We start from the raw sequence: 17078 nt of genomic DNA, 5'->3' as shown, positions 1-17078 counted from the left end.
ACGTAAAATTAGTTTGCACGGTATTCGAGAACAGTTTGACGAATCAACATGAATTCCATAACTATTTGTCTGCATGGTGTGAAGATGATCTTGTTAAATTTTTGTATAGGCGCAACATCCTAGGAGGAGTTCGAAAAAGTAGGTTTTTCATGACGGAAAGAATTTCTAGCCCTAATGGTTCAAAACTTATTAGCATAAACGTGAGTGAAACTTTAGACAGTTGGTGGCGCTAGACGGATTGGGATTAGGACTACAAATTTGCTATGGTGACAGTTTAGATTATCTTCTATCTGTGTGCCAAATTTCATAACTTTCCTGCAAGCGGTTCTATGAGCTGCCATAGACTCCCAAAACGGAAGAATAAGTATAATAAGAACGCCAACGATTACAATAGGTGCCTCCGCACCTTCGGTGCTTGGCCCCTAAATATATATATTTAATATAACATAATACAGATAGAGACCCTCACTTTGAATGCTATGTATATACAACACAGCTCCTCAGTGCATTTCTAGTGGTCAATTAGGTGAGCAAACAAATGGTGGAAGTTCAAAACTAGCCTCCTGCCTTGCTTCTTTTTGGTCCTCTCTTTAAAAACCGAAGTCTTTAAAACAAAAAGGTCACAATTTTACAATGGCACCAGGCGCCCTAAGGTTCATGTATGGAGTCTGGCGTAAATTTGGCGTCTTCACTGGCGGCACGAAGACCCAAAACCACTTAACCAGTGGTGGGGGAGAGAGAGAGCGAGATCGAGGGTATGGGAGGTGCTATTATGTGCAATGGCCCTTGAGCAGAACTGGTCAGAGGGCAAAACCTGTGATCCAAAATCCTGTCCTGCTGTGGGTCAATAGAGAATGGTGCCCCTGGGCCCCCTCTTAGGTCCTCTCTGATTCCCCTGAGGGAAAATTTTCAGTGTCCGCATTGCTTTCAGCCTAGTGCACGGGGGTCGAGGGAAGGAGGTTAAAGGTCAGGCCAGAGTTTGCCTGGCTAGAGACAGACAGGATCATGGCTTTACGGAATTATAGCTCTCTTTAGCCTGGACACAAAAACTGCTAAAGGCTTTTCACCCCTTAGTAGAATGAGGGGGTGTTTCTAAATGTGGGGGACTGCTGTGCTTTTTGTTTTGTTTTTAAGAAAAAGGGATAACAGCATGGCAAATTGATACATTATTACATTTGAAGGCCCTTTGCTTCTCATTTGCACTTATCAAACCTTTTTTGCAAGGTTGAGCAAAGTAAAGCATGTTTGAAATGTTCCACATCTTCAAAGTCAAATAAACTGGTGGTGATTTCGAGGTTTTTAGTCAAGTCCTTGGCTCAGTTTTGATGTGTGCCAATCCTGTTACACTGATCTACAGTGACAACCTTACGCAGAAACCAAACTGGGTTTTGAGTAAGCTTTCGATATCAAGTGTGACCATGTAATGTGAGCCACATGTCTTTTTATCAAACGAGTACAATCAGCCCCCGAAAAAAGGCCAGCATGCAACGAGCGTGCTAACAAAATGGCTGTCTGTTGTAATGAATATATCAAGAGGTCTGGACATTTGCTGAAGTCAATGCAGAGCACTTTAAGGGCTTGAGGGGCTACAGTGTGCAGTTGGGATTGCTGTCTGACTTTGGTTTGGGGCCGAACGACAAAAGGTTCAGCTGAGGGTTAGAGTGTTATGAAGGGTTTCGCAAGGGAGAGTGTAAGGGAGGAAAGGGGGAAGTTCGAATTCAAGATTAGTTAAAAGCTTTGATCAAGGACCCTTGACGCTTTCATGGTAGCATGACATGGATTGCTTGTGACCGTACATGTGCTAGGGCCAGTTTTTATGGAGAGGTGATGGGGGCAGCCGGGCAGAGAGCTGCAGTGTCTCCATGACGACTGCCCTCACACCAAGTCCCAGCAAGCTCCGGTTACAAAGAGGAAGTCAACTCACTACAGAAACGTCTAATCATGTAATAGTCTCCACATTTGTGAAAAACAAAATATCAGTGGAAGACGAAAACCAAATCCAGGCCAGGGACCGGCTGAACCCCGGCTGAGAAGAAATAAGCACAGCTTTGTGCATGTGTATAAATATGGATGAGTTAATAAAATTACACTCAAAGTAAAACTATGAAGCATTTCTATAGTAATATGACAATTCATCCATACTATACGCATGTGCGTCGACATGCACATACATGGACGTACCTTTACGTCAGATGTGTCCCTCTGGCAGTTTCTCCAGGCTCTGGACACTGAGGAGAAAGTGCGATCTGCATGGTCAAATTTCCCACCTTGGAAATTCAGGAAGAATGTTGTGAAAGGCTCCTGAGAATAAGAGAGAAGAAAAAATTCTTACTTTCCACACACATTAATGCTAAAACGAGTATTAAAAACTCATGTTAGGACCTAAAACAACTACAGGGCAAATTCCACTGAACAAAGATCATGTATTTAATAACTACGAGTCTACTTTGATCAATATTTAGCCTCCAATTTGGACATTTTTCAATGTGCAACCCAGTCAGTATCTCCTATTTAGCATAGATTCCTGCTGTTCATAATAAAGCCATATACAATATGATCCTAATTTGTGTGCACTAAATGACATCCTCCTCTCCAAAAAAAGGACCTGAATGCTAAAGAAACCTGTTATTAACCCCGGGCAGACAGTAAAGCCTTTACAAGTGCATTATTTGTTCTTTTCTAATCATGCTTAATCTTGTTTGTGCAGAATCAATAGGTGGTTCTTTTGAAACAATACCTCCCCGATGAAAAGGATGCAATTATAGTGAATAGCACCCCGGTAGGCTACACCATGAAAGAAAAATATCCTAATTACGCAGAAGCTTTTGGGTGCTTGACTGAATTTAACGCCCTCCTTTTCTCTGTCAAGAGCCTCGATATCACGAGGTTGCTGATTTGTGCTATGGTACATGAATTAGGGTGTTTGGTGAAGTGGATTTGGGATAAGCCTGATAATAATGAGATGGGATCAATACAATGGGCCAACAGGGAATGGCAATGAAAGTGAAAAACTGTAACAATTACAGAGATGGCCAGAAATGGGTTAGTGACCTCTAGTCCTCTCTCTTTGTGTGCAAAATTTATAAGGAATATGTGAATAGACTATACATTAAAAATAAATGTGAAAAATAAAACACAGACACATTTTAAATGAAGAGTAACTGCCACTGTACAAAGGCTTTGAGAGTTGTAGAAGATTATGGGACTTCGTTACTATAAAACTAATATAGAACTGCTTTTATTGTACTAAACTATGCTTGCTCAAAATATTGTTATAAACCATGAAGTATTTTTCCTCCGGAGTGTCACGTCTTTGTTCTTTGCAGATATTAGAAGACAAAGGATGAAGGGAAGATGAGCGATGTGTTCTGAGTTTGTTAGTATGCAGATAAGGCCTACATTTCAATATAACAATAAATCAACCTGACTGAGCACACACACATGCCCAATTATAAACAACAATTAGTTGCAATGTGTTTCACAACCGATCACGATGAATGTTTAGCATTCTCCTGCAGCATGAAGAGCACAGAGTCGCTGTCTGTTTTAAACCCCTTTAAAAGTGGCAAATCATTTGGACGATTATGATCATGTCCCATTTATTCATCCTACACAAACAGATTATGAAATAAATAAACGTTAAAAGAAGTCAAATAATGCACTGACAAATGGGACACTGACAGGCTTTTCTCTCTGATGCTATAAAAAAAGATTTAAAAACTGGTACTGGAGCATTTTGTTTTGTGCAGTTTGGTGTCAGTTGGAAAAACTGTTGTGCTTGATATCTGCATGTGACAGTGTGATATTGTGTGTGTGTGTGTGTGTGTGTGTGTGCAACTTACAGTCCTGAGTAGCCACATCTGAGTAAAGCTGGAGGTGGAATAGTGTGTGCCGTAGTGGAATTTGGGCACCTGATCGTCCTCCCATGATTCAAAACGTTCTGAGAAGAATGCAGCTCTCTTTGGGTTGAGTGCACCAATGGGCTGTAATTTGAAAAGACAACATTCAAGAAACAAAGCAATATACTGTGAAGTTGTATGTAAGAACAAGAACCACAGGCATTAAATATGAGAAAATTAATGTTGGGGTGGGGGTTAAATACTAATTTAATAATGACAATAATTTATGTAAATTAATTTACTGCAAGTGTTAAGTTTAATCAACAATAGATTAATAAATAATAGGATATTTTAAAGATCAATATCTGTGTGAAGCTGTGAGTAATTACCTATATACACTTTTACACAACTATATTTACTATATTACTAACAGTAAATGATGCATAATTACAAGCAACTAATCCAAACTAAACCCTAATCCTAACTCCATAGTAAGTACATGTTGCTAATAAATATTACTCAGTTATACTTAGCTGTATAATTACACTGTAACAAAGAAACCTTAAAATAAAGTGTTGACCAAAAGAATTGTGCCCATTTACACTTCCATTGAGGGCAAAGCAGAACTGTGTCAGTCACGTGATCCATTGGAAATTACTCTAATATGCTGATCTGGCTCTGAGGAAACATTTCTTATTATGTTTAATGTTGAATACGGATGTACTGCTTAATATTTTTGTGTAAACAGCGATACAAAAAAATTCCAGATTCTTTGAGAAATAGAAGATCAAAAGAAAAAAAATCTACGTAACTTTATGCATCCTTGCATTATTAATGGTGTTAACCATTAATAATAAAAGTTATTTTCAGAGTAAGGCAAGGGAGATCATGAGGAAGTTCAAGGATATGTGGCATTCATATATGACTTAATACTAATACAATCCTGTCCTGCATTGGATTCTATCAAAAGTATTGATTAGCTGCTTTAATTTATTATTGATCTGAAGAAACCCAGCGTATGGAAGCAGGCCATTATTTAAATGCTCATTTATATGTATTGTTATTACCCTGCTGAGTCTTTATTACTCTTGAAAATGACTGCAGCTCTCTGTCTGTCTCTCATTCCTTAGTTTGATCAATAGTAACGGAATGATGAAGCTCCTTGAGTGAGAGTGGGCAGGACAGATTGACCATCTCAATCTATTTCTCATATCATAGCTCTGTAATGAGGGCCTACAGCTGTTTTTCTATTGATCACAATGGTGCTAGGACAATATGGGTGTGAAACCTGCGGTTGTATCTTTTAATGCTCCACTGTGCATATGTGTCCATGTGTGCCGGCATTTATGTGAGATTTACCACTGTGCAACAAGGCCAAGGGCTGTGGGTCTCATTTAAAAATAGAGGTTAATTATATTCCACTAATTGTAATATAATCGTGATTAAACTATGTCTTGGATTTAATTGGGATTTAAAAAGGAGCACGGTTTAATCAACATTTGATTGTAAATCATTAAAGCTTGTAATAATTGCCACTGAAATCTAATAGACTCATGCTGCATGGACTCAAATGCAATCCGTGTCTGTGTGTGTGTGTGTGTGTGTGTGTGTGTGTGTGTGTGTGTGTGTGTGTGTTTTAAAGTGGAATGCAGCCCTGGGCTGACAATGACACACGGTCTGCTCTCTTGTGGCAACTACAGTGAGAACACATACTGAATTAAACATTGCGCGATTTAACTGATTGATTGCGGTAATAACAGGACCCTCATTAAAGAAAGAAAAGGGTGAGCGGGATAAAAAACATCTCTGTCATAGCTCAGAGTGTGCATGAGTGAGAGTGTGTTTCTATGTGAATGTGTAAATTTGTGTGCATGTATGTGTGTGTGTGTGTTCGTGTGAGCCCCTCGTGTTGTTTACGGCAGTAAATTACCGTTGGAGGCTCTCCGGTACAATAGGGTCTCATGACAGTGTCGTTCATCAGGGTTATCCCCATACCCCAGCGCAATGTGATGGAGTGAACGCACACCACCGACCCTAATACGCTCTGGCAGCACTGCTGAATATTTCTCTAGTGACGGCTCAAATAAATGAGCTGCCCCAATGTTTTTAATTAGACTGCAAATCTGAACAGACTGCCAGTAGCTATCAGTATGCGGACTTCACCGTGCTGATCAAAAATCAGGCTTTCGTGGGGAATTCATGAATTGCGACTGATACCTTTATTTATTTGCACACGATTTATTCAAATCAGGTAATAGCACAAACAAATTAGACAAAATAGCCCCCAAAAATTTGCATCCACTGTGATGTAAGCACCTATCGGCTCTTTAAATGCCAGAAGTGTGGTTCCCTATCTGGCTATATCCATGGTTATAACATTTCTCAATCATTTGCAACAAATTACTACTGCAATGATGAAAATGTATGCAAACCATTCTATCAAACTTCCACAGGTTGTAACAGTGCCGGGTAAATTGTGGCAGGCAAACATCACAGATATTTCCAAATAAATCCCAATATATCTTAGAAAGAATAATAGTGACTTAACCTAAGCACTGAATATTAAAAAAGAAAAAAAATCACTGAAAGTGCTATAATACTAGATTAAACAATCCACTATGCTAAATGGCTAAACAAGCTGTTTTTGATCTACTTTCTCAATAAAATAAATGTGAGTGAATAAATAAACAAATTCAACTTTGGCATCAGAATTAGGAAGTTTCAATATATGGAGGAAAGCCTGAAGCATGAACTAGAGAAGTTGTGAATGTGTATCTAGAGCTCATTTGAAAGGGTGTAAATGCTGTGAAGCAAATCAATATGCCATTAACTACATCACTGTGAGGGTGTAGAAACAGGTCAATATATTCAGGTGTTATTTATGTTAATATACAAATATAAAATGATGCCTTAGCCAGGACACCTTTTCTTTTTTTTCCTGTTACTCCACTAGTATAGGATGTTACCCATCATATATTTCGAAATATACTGGATTAAATTATACATTTACAATTTAACAATGGAAATCATATTATTTAAGTTTTCTGTTATCACAATCACAATTAAAGTCAATTAAATGGAAATTCACCCTATTTTCTAAATGCATCTGAATGTTCTCATTGTGAACAATTCAGCCATGCGCGTTTCATTGTTTTTAACTTGTTATTTTTAATCAAACTGTCATAACTTCTCCAATCATTTATCCCACTTAAATCAAGTTCTTTTTTCACAATCAACTGCAAATTCAAATTCAGATCTGCCTCCATCCAATCGACAACTGATGAACAGAGCCAAGTCTCCACCCTACCTTTTTTTCTTCACGATAGTACGTTTCACTTGGATGTACATAAGGTTGGGTGAACAAGGGAGTGATATGTGTGTTGCCATTTACAATCTATTCCATTAGGTGAGCAGCTCACTCAGTTGTGTCAGTTTTGTTCTTTCTGGCTGTAGTGATAACTCCAGCTGTACCAGATGTCATGGAAAGGTTAGAGTTTATGATAAGAAAGCCAGCAGGGTCACAACGATGAGACAAAAGGAACATAAATTCATGAAGCACATTCCTCTGCCCGCAGGAAAGACAGTGCGTGTCACACAGCGTATATGGCAATTTCACCCCGCTATGTAAAAGGTCCCACATGACCTGTTTCTATCAATGCAGAGCTGGGATGTGGCATACGCAGACGACAGAGTGAGCGGGAGGGGTTAAGGACAAAAAGAGGAAAGACGCACAGCCAATACAAGGTTCAGATGGCCTTCACAGGCGAGGCTGTGATGTCATGGTCCACTGGCCATACACTCATATTGCCTGTGTCAACAGCATGAATAAAGCAGTTGTAATAAAGATTGTTGAGATTTGCTGTTGTTCGCTACAGTGGGAGGGGTGGCAGATGAGGAGGCTGCTCTTGCTCGGCCTCCAATTCTCCCTGAGGCTTGAAAGCTTGACTGAACATAAAGGCAAGGCTGTCAAAACTCGAGAGAGAGTTTGAGGGAGGGAGGGAAAGAGAGAGAAACAAAGGCGAGGGTGATGTTGGATGGTTTATAGGTCTGTTGTCTTTAAACCTAGCGGGAAGAAGCCATCGGAAAGAAACAGCACAGGGGAAGAACAAATTAATAAATAAATAAAAAGATATGCTCCAAGCTGTGTGCTGGCTACAAATGTGTGTGTGTCTCTGTGTATATTTATTTGTCCATGTGTTGGGTGAAAGATAACTGTCTGCCACTCCAACGTGATCTCATAAGTATTGGTATGTTTTTTTTGTTTTATGTAAAGTGTGGTTTTACCACATGCATGCACATTTACTTACGTTTCCATAGACACTAAAATGTAAAATATTGACGCATAACCAATGCTGGGTAGTAACTGATCTGGGTAGTCATCTATATTACGTAATCAGATCCCAAAAATTAAGTAATTGATATTAGATTACTTTACATTTTAAAATAATCAACAACAACAAAAAAAACTGACTTCTGAGTTCCTTTTTTTATTGATTACATGATTACATGCTATTCTCACAACAACAGTAAATTATTAATAATTCATTGATTATTTCTACTATTTATTTTTTAAATGTTCCTTTCTAAAAGGCCTGGAGTTTATATACGTACGTTCAGAAGATCTTCCAGGTTTGTGGAATTGCACACACAGACCAGCCACTAGTCATGTGCCTTTCACTGAAAACTGAGATCCACGCAGCATTTGATCACTGGATTTACAGAAATCATTTCACTTTTAAGAAGTGTTTTCTCAACATTGCATATCTCATCAACTGTCTTTGGAAGTCTTTTGTCTTTCAAACACATTAAAATGTAAAAAAAAAATATATATTTAAATGCAATGCAGGGATTTCCCAACATTTTTGTCAGCTGAACCTCTTTGACCTAATATATTTACTTGAAGTAAGCCCTGATATTTTACATTAATAAGTAGGTCAATATTAAAATTAAGTAAAAAAAAAAAAAAATAATAATAAATAATAAAAGTTCATGGTTCTCTGATTTTGGTTAATGGTCACATGACATACAGGTAAAAAAACAAAAAAAAATAATATATACATTCATCTTTTTTTAGTAAGTATTTGATTGCGATTGTAAAATTATTTAAATAAAAAATAATTTTAGGTGTGTTTGATTAGGGTTGGAGATGAACTGTGCAGGACAGTCGATCGGCAGGAGCAGGATTGGCCACCCCTGATTTATATAATGTTAAACAGCCCTACACTTTAAAACCTTAAAACGAATAGTCTTTCTGTAATCGTTTAACCATTGTTTATCATGAATTATTTATATTTTCACTAAGGGCATTTTCTCAGTATAGTATAAAACCATAAAATGCAACATAAATTCACAAATCACTCAATCAAAAATCGCTCCATCACACTATTTGTGTTCTGTAATTGTGAGGAACAGACCCAAATTCAAGCCATTATTCAGTGATCTATATCTCCATTCTCAGCAGCGACCATAAATGTCAAATCCCACATTCCTTGTAAATTAAAAAAATGCTGCCTCAAGAAGCTTTACGATATGTTTTACGGCAGTGATATCAAACGCTCACTGGCTCTCATCGGCTTTGTCACAGATTGTGACATGTTTTGGTTGATGTGCATTTTAATGAGAAATGCGAGCCTTCACACAGTGGATCGGGATTAGATTTTCAGCGATTAATAACTTAAATTCTGCTCTGTACCTCATACAAAACTATTGTATTCCGCCAGAGAGGACTGCGACTGTAACACATCGTCATTTGGGCTATATTATAATTATATCCATTACATATTACCCATAACTATATATGTATATATGTATATATATATATATATATATATATATATATATATAGTACCTGAAAGAAACATGGTGCTTGCCAGATCTGAATTGGTAAAACAACACAGAATATACAGATAGCATCATACATATAAACCTCCACTGGAGAGCAATACGTGAGCAATGATCTCAGACTGAAGACAGTAAGGGTGACTTCTGAAACATCACGGTTGTTTTTGCACAGAAATGTATCTTCCATTATCTCTCAGTCCTTTGTTTTCCTGCCTCTTAGAACTGATTTATACTGCCATTTTGGGTCAGAGTGGACACTCGTTCGATCATCTGAGCTCTAAAAGTAATCCTCTGTCCTCCCTCCATTGGCCACCATTACATGAAATTGATGGTCATTTTTGAGGCAGTGACTGGCAAGATTTCACAAGCACACGAGTTTGAGGGTGGAGGCATTTTAAAACACAACGTTTATCCTACAACTCAATTACACAAATGGTGGTGTAATGCAAGTAAAGAGCATTCTTTTGGAGGAGTGCCCCCTAGCACTTGACATGAAATATTTATCAGGTCTACACTGAGAAAGGAGCTCTTCAAGACACTGGTTTTGAGATACAAACATAAGTGAAATGTATTTAATTAAACTGTTAATAACCATTATCATCAGGACAAAACAGATCAGACTGGAATAGTATGTTCTGACTAATCCTGGTTAATCACTGTCACTTCAGCAGAGCAGCTATTAGTAGTTCAGAGGTAAGTCCGCTGCACAACAATCTATTGCAATTAGACCAAGGTCAGGACCACAGAATGATCAACCAGAGGAACAACCTCGATTTACTGGCCTGAAATATTTGAGTCTGAGTCCTGATTCAGGAGAACACTGTCCTTGTTTGAATAGCTGCAACGTGGATAAGGGGAAAGGCAACCAAAACTTAGGACAGGACACACCAAGCGAGTTTGCATCGGCGAGCATCTGTCGGGCAAGTTTTGAAGTGTGTTCCAAACGTCGACGACAGTTTCCCTGATTCAGCATGTGAAATCGGCGTAGGGGCCGTCGGTGAGAGTGGGACCTGATTGGTTGTTCAGTTTAGCAAACGAGTCAGTGCACGGAAATTAAAGCGAAAGTAATGAAAGAGAGCAAGCAAGTCAAGACGTTCTAATGTTATGTTATCCAAGCCGAGCATTCCAGAAGGTGAACATTTTTTATAACAACATGAGCAGCTTAAAATGAAGAAAATTATCAACATTACTGATATTCAAAATGGTAAGCAAGCGCTGCTTTGTTTACGTTTCATATATCTTGTATATCCTTTTTTCGGTTTCTCTTTTTGAATGACGAATATAGACTCGCTGTTCGTCAGTATAAGCATCGACGTGACTGGCCACTAAATCTCTGTATTTTAAAAGAACTTAGTGTAAGAACAGTGCGTGCAATTGATACTGTTGAATCAGGAAGAGAGAAAAAAAAAAGTTATCGGCCAAAGATATAAATCCTCCTGAGCTGCCTTCAAATGGTGTGATACAATTTAAGATACCTATGTATTGAGCGAGAGACTGAGAGAGACAAAGGCAGGTCTGGTGTTCCCAGCAGTGTCAGTCTGTCTGTGTGGTTAGCTCAAGTACTACTACGCTCATTAATTAGCTCCTTAGGGAGGCTGGCTGGCTAACGGGAATGGGGGAGGAGGTGAGAGGTGGGATGTAGGGGGCTTCTGAGGGGTTGATTGAGGGGGAGAGGGGAGGAGAAGAGACACGGACCCATTATCTGACTTGTCTGCGGTTGAGGGTGCCTGGCATGAGGTGACGCGCACGCGCACGCGGCCGCAAACGCTTTACTTCATGTACAGTCAGACTCACAGCGATGAGTCTACAGTGGCAGTCATTCCCTCCCTCGCTAGACAGTTACATCTGTCTATCAGGCTCAGCCTCATCGTTAAAGCTGCCGGACGGGGTTTTCACTCAAATACTCCTGTGTATTTGTGTTTTCAAAACTTTACTTCAGACATGTCCTTCAGTCTGAAACTACAGGAGTTCTCTGAGGTTCAGGTTGTTAGCTCAGAGTGTTTGTGTGTGTGTCTATGTGGTCATGTGTTTACCTTGGACAGATCTCTGTAGTTACTGGGCAGGGTGAGATCGAGATCTTCACTGTCGTAGTTGGTGATTACCCAGGGGAACACAGGATACTGGTTCAGATCATTAAATGTACGGCCTGAAACACAAGGAGTGTCAAAACACATTTCCTTGAGTCTTGTTACCTTTATCATGACCATGATTTCACTTCGTCATCATGTCCCTTAATTACAGTCCTTTAAATAGAGTCACTGAAACACTAAATTATGATGCAAAGTTGTAAAAGATACAAAGATTTTTGTACGTTTTACAAGAAAAACTATTTCATATTTTCTACTTTAAAATTTCACATTTAATTCAATGTGTTTCTCGCCGTATCTTTGTAATTGTCGGTTATAATTAATTTACTAGCAATTTCTAAATGTGAAAATTGTTTCTACACCCATTATTTTTTGAGTGAACCATGACTGGAGAAACAGTATCTACAGGGTGCAATTAACATCTATTAGTTTTAGTTTTAGAAACGGGGCCTTTAGTATTTTTCCAAATTCCTTTCCAGTCTTTGTTAGTTGGACGATAATTCATTTGCAGGGCTTTTGTCCAATGAGGTTTCAGTGTGGGTGAGACTATGTAGCCCAACACAGCAAAACAGAAACTCAGAATAACATGGAAGAGTTAACTTTTGTCGCTTGTTGTGTCATACGGAGGTGTATTCATTCATTAGTACATTAGCTGAGTTAATGTTTGGAGAACGTCTGGTGATGGTTAGCATTCAAGTATCATTGATTTTTACCTGAAATGGTGTTGAGGAACATGAGGTACTCAAAGTTGGAGATCTCTCGTCTTTGCCAACGCTGGGTCATGTTGGAGGCCTTGTAGAGCTGTTTCGGGCTGGCCAGAGAAATCCGTCTATTAGAGATAGAAAAAACACATTCAGAAATTCAGAGAGTAACCCGAAATGTGCTATTAAAATTCAGTAAATGGAAATATTTATTTTAAAAATTGATGGAAATATAGTTAGATAACCTCTAACTGATCTAGTAATCTGTTGACTAATTTCTTTATCACTCGGACAGAGAAAAGCCTCTTTTGTTTCAGCATCTATCCACTTTAACGATCATGATTTTGAATCCCATGTCACAGGCTAATAAAAATAAAATGGCACCGAGTAATTGCGTGAGGTACTTCAGAATTTTGTAATTGGCTTAAACATTTTTTACCTGTACTTCACAGCAATGTAACCTTGTTCGTGCTTAAACAGTTAAGAAACACTTCTCAAATCCTATGGCTATGTTCCCACAATATATAAATTATTTTACAGCATTTTGCTGGCTTAAGAAGATGTCACACTGCTAGAAAAGTTTCATTTCAACAATGGATTCCATTCACACATAACGTCCAAATAGAAAAATGCTTTTAAATCTATGGGAAATTGCTTTCATAAAACATAATCATAAATAATAGACACAATATGATTAGACATTTTGCTCCAATGAAAATACTTAGCATAAGAGGCCAATATTCAAATTCTTGAGGACTTATACAAACAGTGAAACATTCCAGTACTGTTATATGAAATACCCCTGAGCCAATCAGAATCAATACAAAAATTTTTTTTAGAATTCTGAATACAGTATATCCTACATTCAAATTCAGACATGAACACAGACACACAATTGCATCATGGGTAATGTGGGAACCTGTTAAATGAACATGCGCAGTGCAAGCAAATATGTGGACACTAAAATAAATGACTCTCCATCCAATTAAAACAAAGCAAAATTAGAGAATTCATCACTGTCACCCAGCGTGATTACAGTCATTAGGCCTCTCTGAAGTTTCCACTGCCCTTTGCCCCTCCTAACACAGAGGCAACGCTGCGCAAGGGAAATGCGCAAGGGAAAAGCTACACGAATGTTAGCAGAAGGGTATAAGTGAATTCATGGCGGGAGAGGGCGTTTGCAATGGTCAATAGCCACATAAAAACCTCTCTGACCAGTTAAGAGACAACGAGAGCCATGTGAGGAATCAATATCCACTATATTATGTTACCCATTATGTTACCCTATAGTTATGTAGTTTAAGTGAATGTTAATAAGAACACTGATTTAGAAGTATATTGTTATGGAATTTCACTTGTCTAAATCAACTTTTCTTTGACTGCAGCAGTGTGTGTGTGAGTGTGTGTGTATGTGTGTGTGTGTGTGTGTGTGTGTGTGTGTGTGTGTGTGTGTGTGTGTGTGTGTGTGTGTGTGTGTGTGTGTGTGTTTCCTGTGTTCCCAGTCTGCCCTGCAGGCTCTGCACTGGCCCCTGTATTTATTTCTCAGTTGGGGAGATAAATAAATGATGTGAATTGTGTTTGTGTGAAGGTAATTAGGCAGTGTTACAGCCACCCCCACACCACACACACATTAACACACACAGAAACATACTAAAGTCTGCAAACGTAGAAGCAAATGCTTGGCCAACAGATTGTAAGTGCAGAACTGAGCGACCATGAGCAAACATGAAAGAAAGTAGGGCTGTGTGGTAATTCAAAATCATCATAAAATCAGGAAAGTGTGAGCACACGTGATTTCTAAACTGCAGAAAACATGATTTTTTCCACTAGCTCCCTCAGTGTGCAACATAAATAGAGTGCTTTTGGCGTAACGACTTCGAAGAAAACACAGAAACAGGGAAGGTGAATTCAAGGAGGGATAAAGACTTGGATTTTGGAATTTTGGATACAGGAGAGATGATGTATCATGGAGCCAGGTAAATGGCCAGGCCTATTAAACTATCGTTGCGGCAAAACAGAGTAAACGCTATTCATATAGAATGCGTTTTTGCGGTTAAAAAATACAAGGCGCAGGTCTAAAGATAAATTGAACGCCATGTCAAAAGACGCAAGCGCAGCGGTTAAAGATGTCCGTCTAGTGCATGTTTACCCACACATTCTGAACCAGGTGAACAAAAATATTGCATAATACAGGCATTTGCAAACTGCACAACATTTGAAAAGAGTTCAAAATGGAATAAAGAAACAACCGATGCCGTCACATATTGTGGAAATATTGTTTAAAAAACGTGGTTAAAATTGAAATCGCAATATTGATCAAAACATTGTGATAGTATTTTTTGTCCATATCGCACAGCTTATCACATACTTCCGGGAGGTCCCGCACAAGTTGTGTAAGTGTCAATGAGATGAATGTGAATGGATAGCTTTCTGCAGGTATTATAAAGAGCTGAAATACAGAACATACCTGGTCTGAGGAAGGCCAAAATTCGTGCCGACTCCAACTCTGGGGAGACAGTGAACCACCTTTTTCACTGTAGCCGCATCTGGGAAGTTGAACATGATCGCCGCTGTAGGGAGGAGTGAGAATTCAACACTTCATTCACTGTGTGTAAATAAATAGTAGAATTTCTGTTGAACTGTTTTAAAGGAGTCATGTTAAAAACTCAATTTTAAACATTTTTAAATGATTAAATGTACAATTTTAATAAATAAATATATATAGTTTTAAAACATGTTTTCTGTAGTGTAATGATCTCCTCAAAAAAACAAACAATTTTTTTTAAACAGCAAGTGATCAGAGCTTACTCCTGTTGGCCATGAAGACTTCCAGTGCTGTGTTCTGTAGCAGATAGCGGCGAGAGAAAATCGCTCTGATCTCTGTGAACTGCCATTTCCCATGCAAACCCTCTGTGTAGGCTAAAATCTGTCCAGGAGACACAAACAAAGACAACTGATCAGAGAAAAAATAAAAAAAATAAAGGGAATACGAGTAAGAAAACAGCAGGGCAGAGGGAAGGTTTTAGTTCATTTATCACCCACAGCTCATGCTCAGGGTTGCAGTGCAGGATTAATGTGTATTATTGATCAGTCCTCATGAAAAAGAGATGCTTTAAGCGCTAAAATGAGCCCCATTCAGACACACACTAAAGGGGAGCAGGAAGGCCACAGTTCACTAAAAGGTAATCAGTACCAAGAGAACTGGAAATCTATCAGTATTTGCCCTTCAAGTTGGTGTGAGCGAGAAATGGTTTTATCATGTGTTGCTGCTGCACAATCATCATACTTTCAATGTTCAGAAAATACAAGAAATGTAAAAAAAAATTGTTCAGAAAGCGCAATAAATTTTTAAAATATTATATTTTTTATAATAATATTATTATTAATTTCTACATTTCTAGATATAAATTGTACATTTATTTATATAAAACATAAATAGTGCTCAGTTTAATTTTGTACAATTTTTTTTTAGAAAAGGGACAGACAATACACTTATTTTTGTTTTTTGCCGACGTCACATTTTACAATATGTTGCTGAAGATTTTTTCAGGTTCTTGGTGGAAGCAACCAAATTAGGCTTCCAACGTTCGCAGATAGCCCTGATCCTGGTTATTTGCGAGACGACCAAGACAATAGAGAGAAAGACGACTATAGTATAATTTTGCATTCACAGATGCTCAGCTGTGCCAAACACTCTACTTATCTGTTTCTTTACCTCCACAAGTTTAATATTTTCTCACATTTCTAATTTAGCTTTATTACAGATTGGTTGTTAGGACAGAACAGGAGAAAGAGACCACCACACCTGATCTGTGGGGCTCTGATTAGGGGCGGATAAACAGCTGAGTTTATCGGGCATTCAGATCTTCCAGTAGCAAGGCTAACACTGATATGCACTCATTAATGGTAGAAAGGGAAGAGGATGGAAGAAGAGAGAAAGAGAGGGCAGCAGCTGTGCTGTGTGCTGAGAGCAGTGTCACTGCTCCTGTCTGCTCTGCAGACTCACTTCAAAGTCTCTGGAGTTCAATTAAATGTGGATTAAGGTCGTTCCACCGCCCCGGTAACGCTGCCGTTCGCCACCGCAAACTCCCTGACAAGCGGCATGCGAGACGGCCCTGCTCTCCTATTTATCTTCCTCATCTCCCCTCTGTCAGGCAGTTGGTATGGAAACCGCACCATAAATGTGATATCTGATGCGCTACCTAACCAAGGTATCATGGAGAAGTTTGAGCATGGAGGAGTTTATTACAGCTGAGAGATTACAGACAGGGTCATAAAGATGTAATCCACTTGCACAAGTGTAATCGAGGAACTTCATCTGAAGGATCTGTCTGTTCGCATAGTGTATTAGTAGCAGCTGCGATGGACTGGTAATGAAATTAACCCCATGTAAGGAGTGTTAATGCTGCAAAGGTCCCCCAACCACCCACACACCCACCCACCACTCAACACAACATCATAATATAACACACACTTCACGATCTGATCATTACCTGCCATTCTAAATGGAAGGAGTGAAGAGTCAAATCAAATATAAACGATTAACGGGTCATTCCACCGGTGGAGAAATGAATATGTATCGAAAGTGGGTCATATATGTAGTAGAATAG

General features: G+C 38.7%; 1 protein-coding gene across 2 annotated transcripts in view; it reads right to left on the bottom strand.

Annotated features, from left to right (window-relative positions):
* lrba (LPS-responsive vesicle trafficking, beach and anchor containing) overlaps positions 1-17078 on the bottom strand; it is a 295618-nt gene that overhangs the window by 64838 nt on the left and 213702 nt on the right. For both annotated transcript variants that reach the window (XM_077203247.1, XM_077203253.1), the window contains exons 40-45: positions 15277-15394; positions 14936-15038; positions 12481-12596; positions 11714-11826; positions 3843-3983; positions 2182-2301 (exon numbers count right to left, since the gene is read on the bottom strand). In XM_077203247.1, coding sequence (XP_077059362.1) covers positions 2182-2301; positions 3843-3983; positions 11714-11826; positions 12481-12596; positions 14936-15038; positions 15277-15394 — 711 coding nt within the window. The remainder of the gene's footprint in view (positions 1-2181; positions 2302-3842; positions 3984-11713; positions 11827-12480; positions 12597-14935; positions 15039-15276; positions 15395-17078) is intronic.

This window comes from Siphateles boraxobius, unplaced genomic scaffold, assembly GCF_051911475.1.
Source record: "Siphateles boraxobius isolate OS27281-9 unplaced genomic scaffold, OSU_SipBor_1 119, whole genome shotgun sequence".
Taxonomy (NCBI): Eukaryota; Metazoa; Chordata; class Actinopteri; order Cypriniformes; family Leuciscidae; genus Siphateles; species Siphateles boraxobius.
The sequence above is the reverse complement of the archived record's forward strand: the minus strand, read 5'-3'. Positions and strand labels throughout refer to the sequence as shown.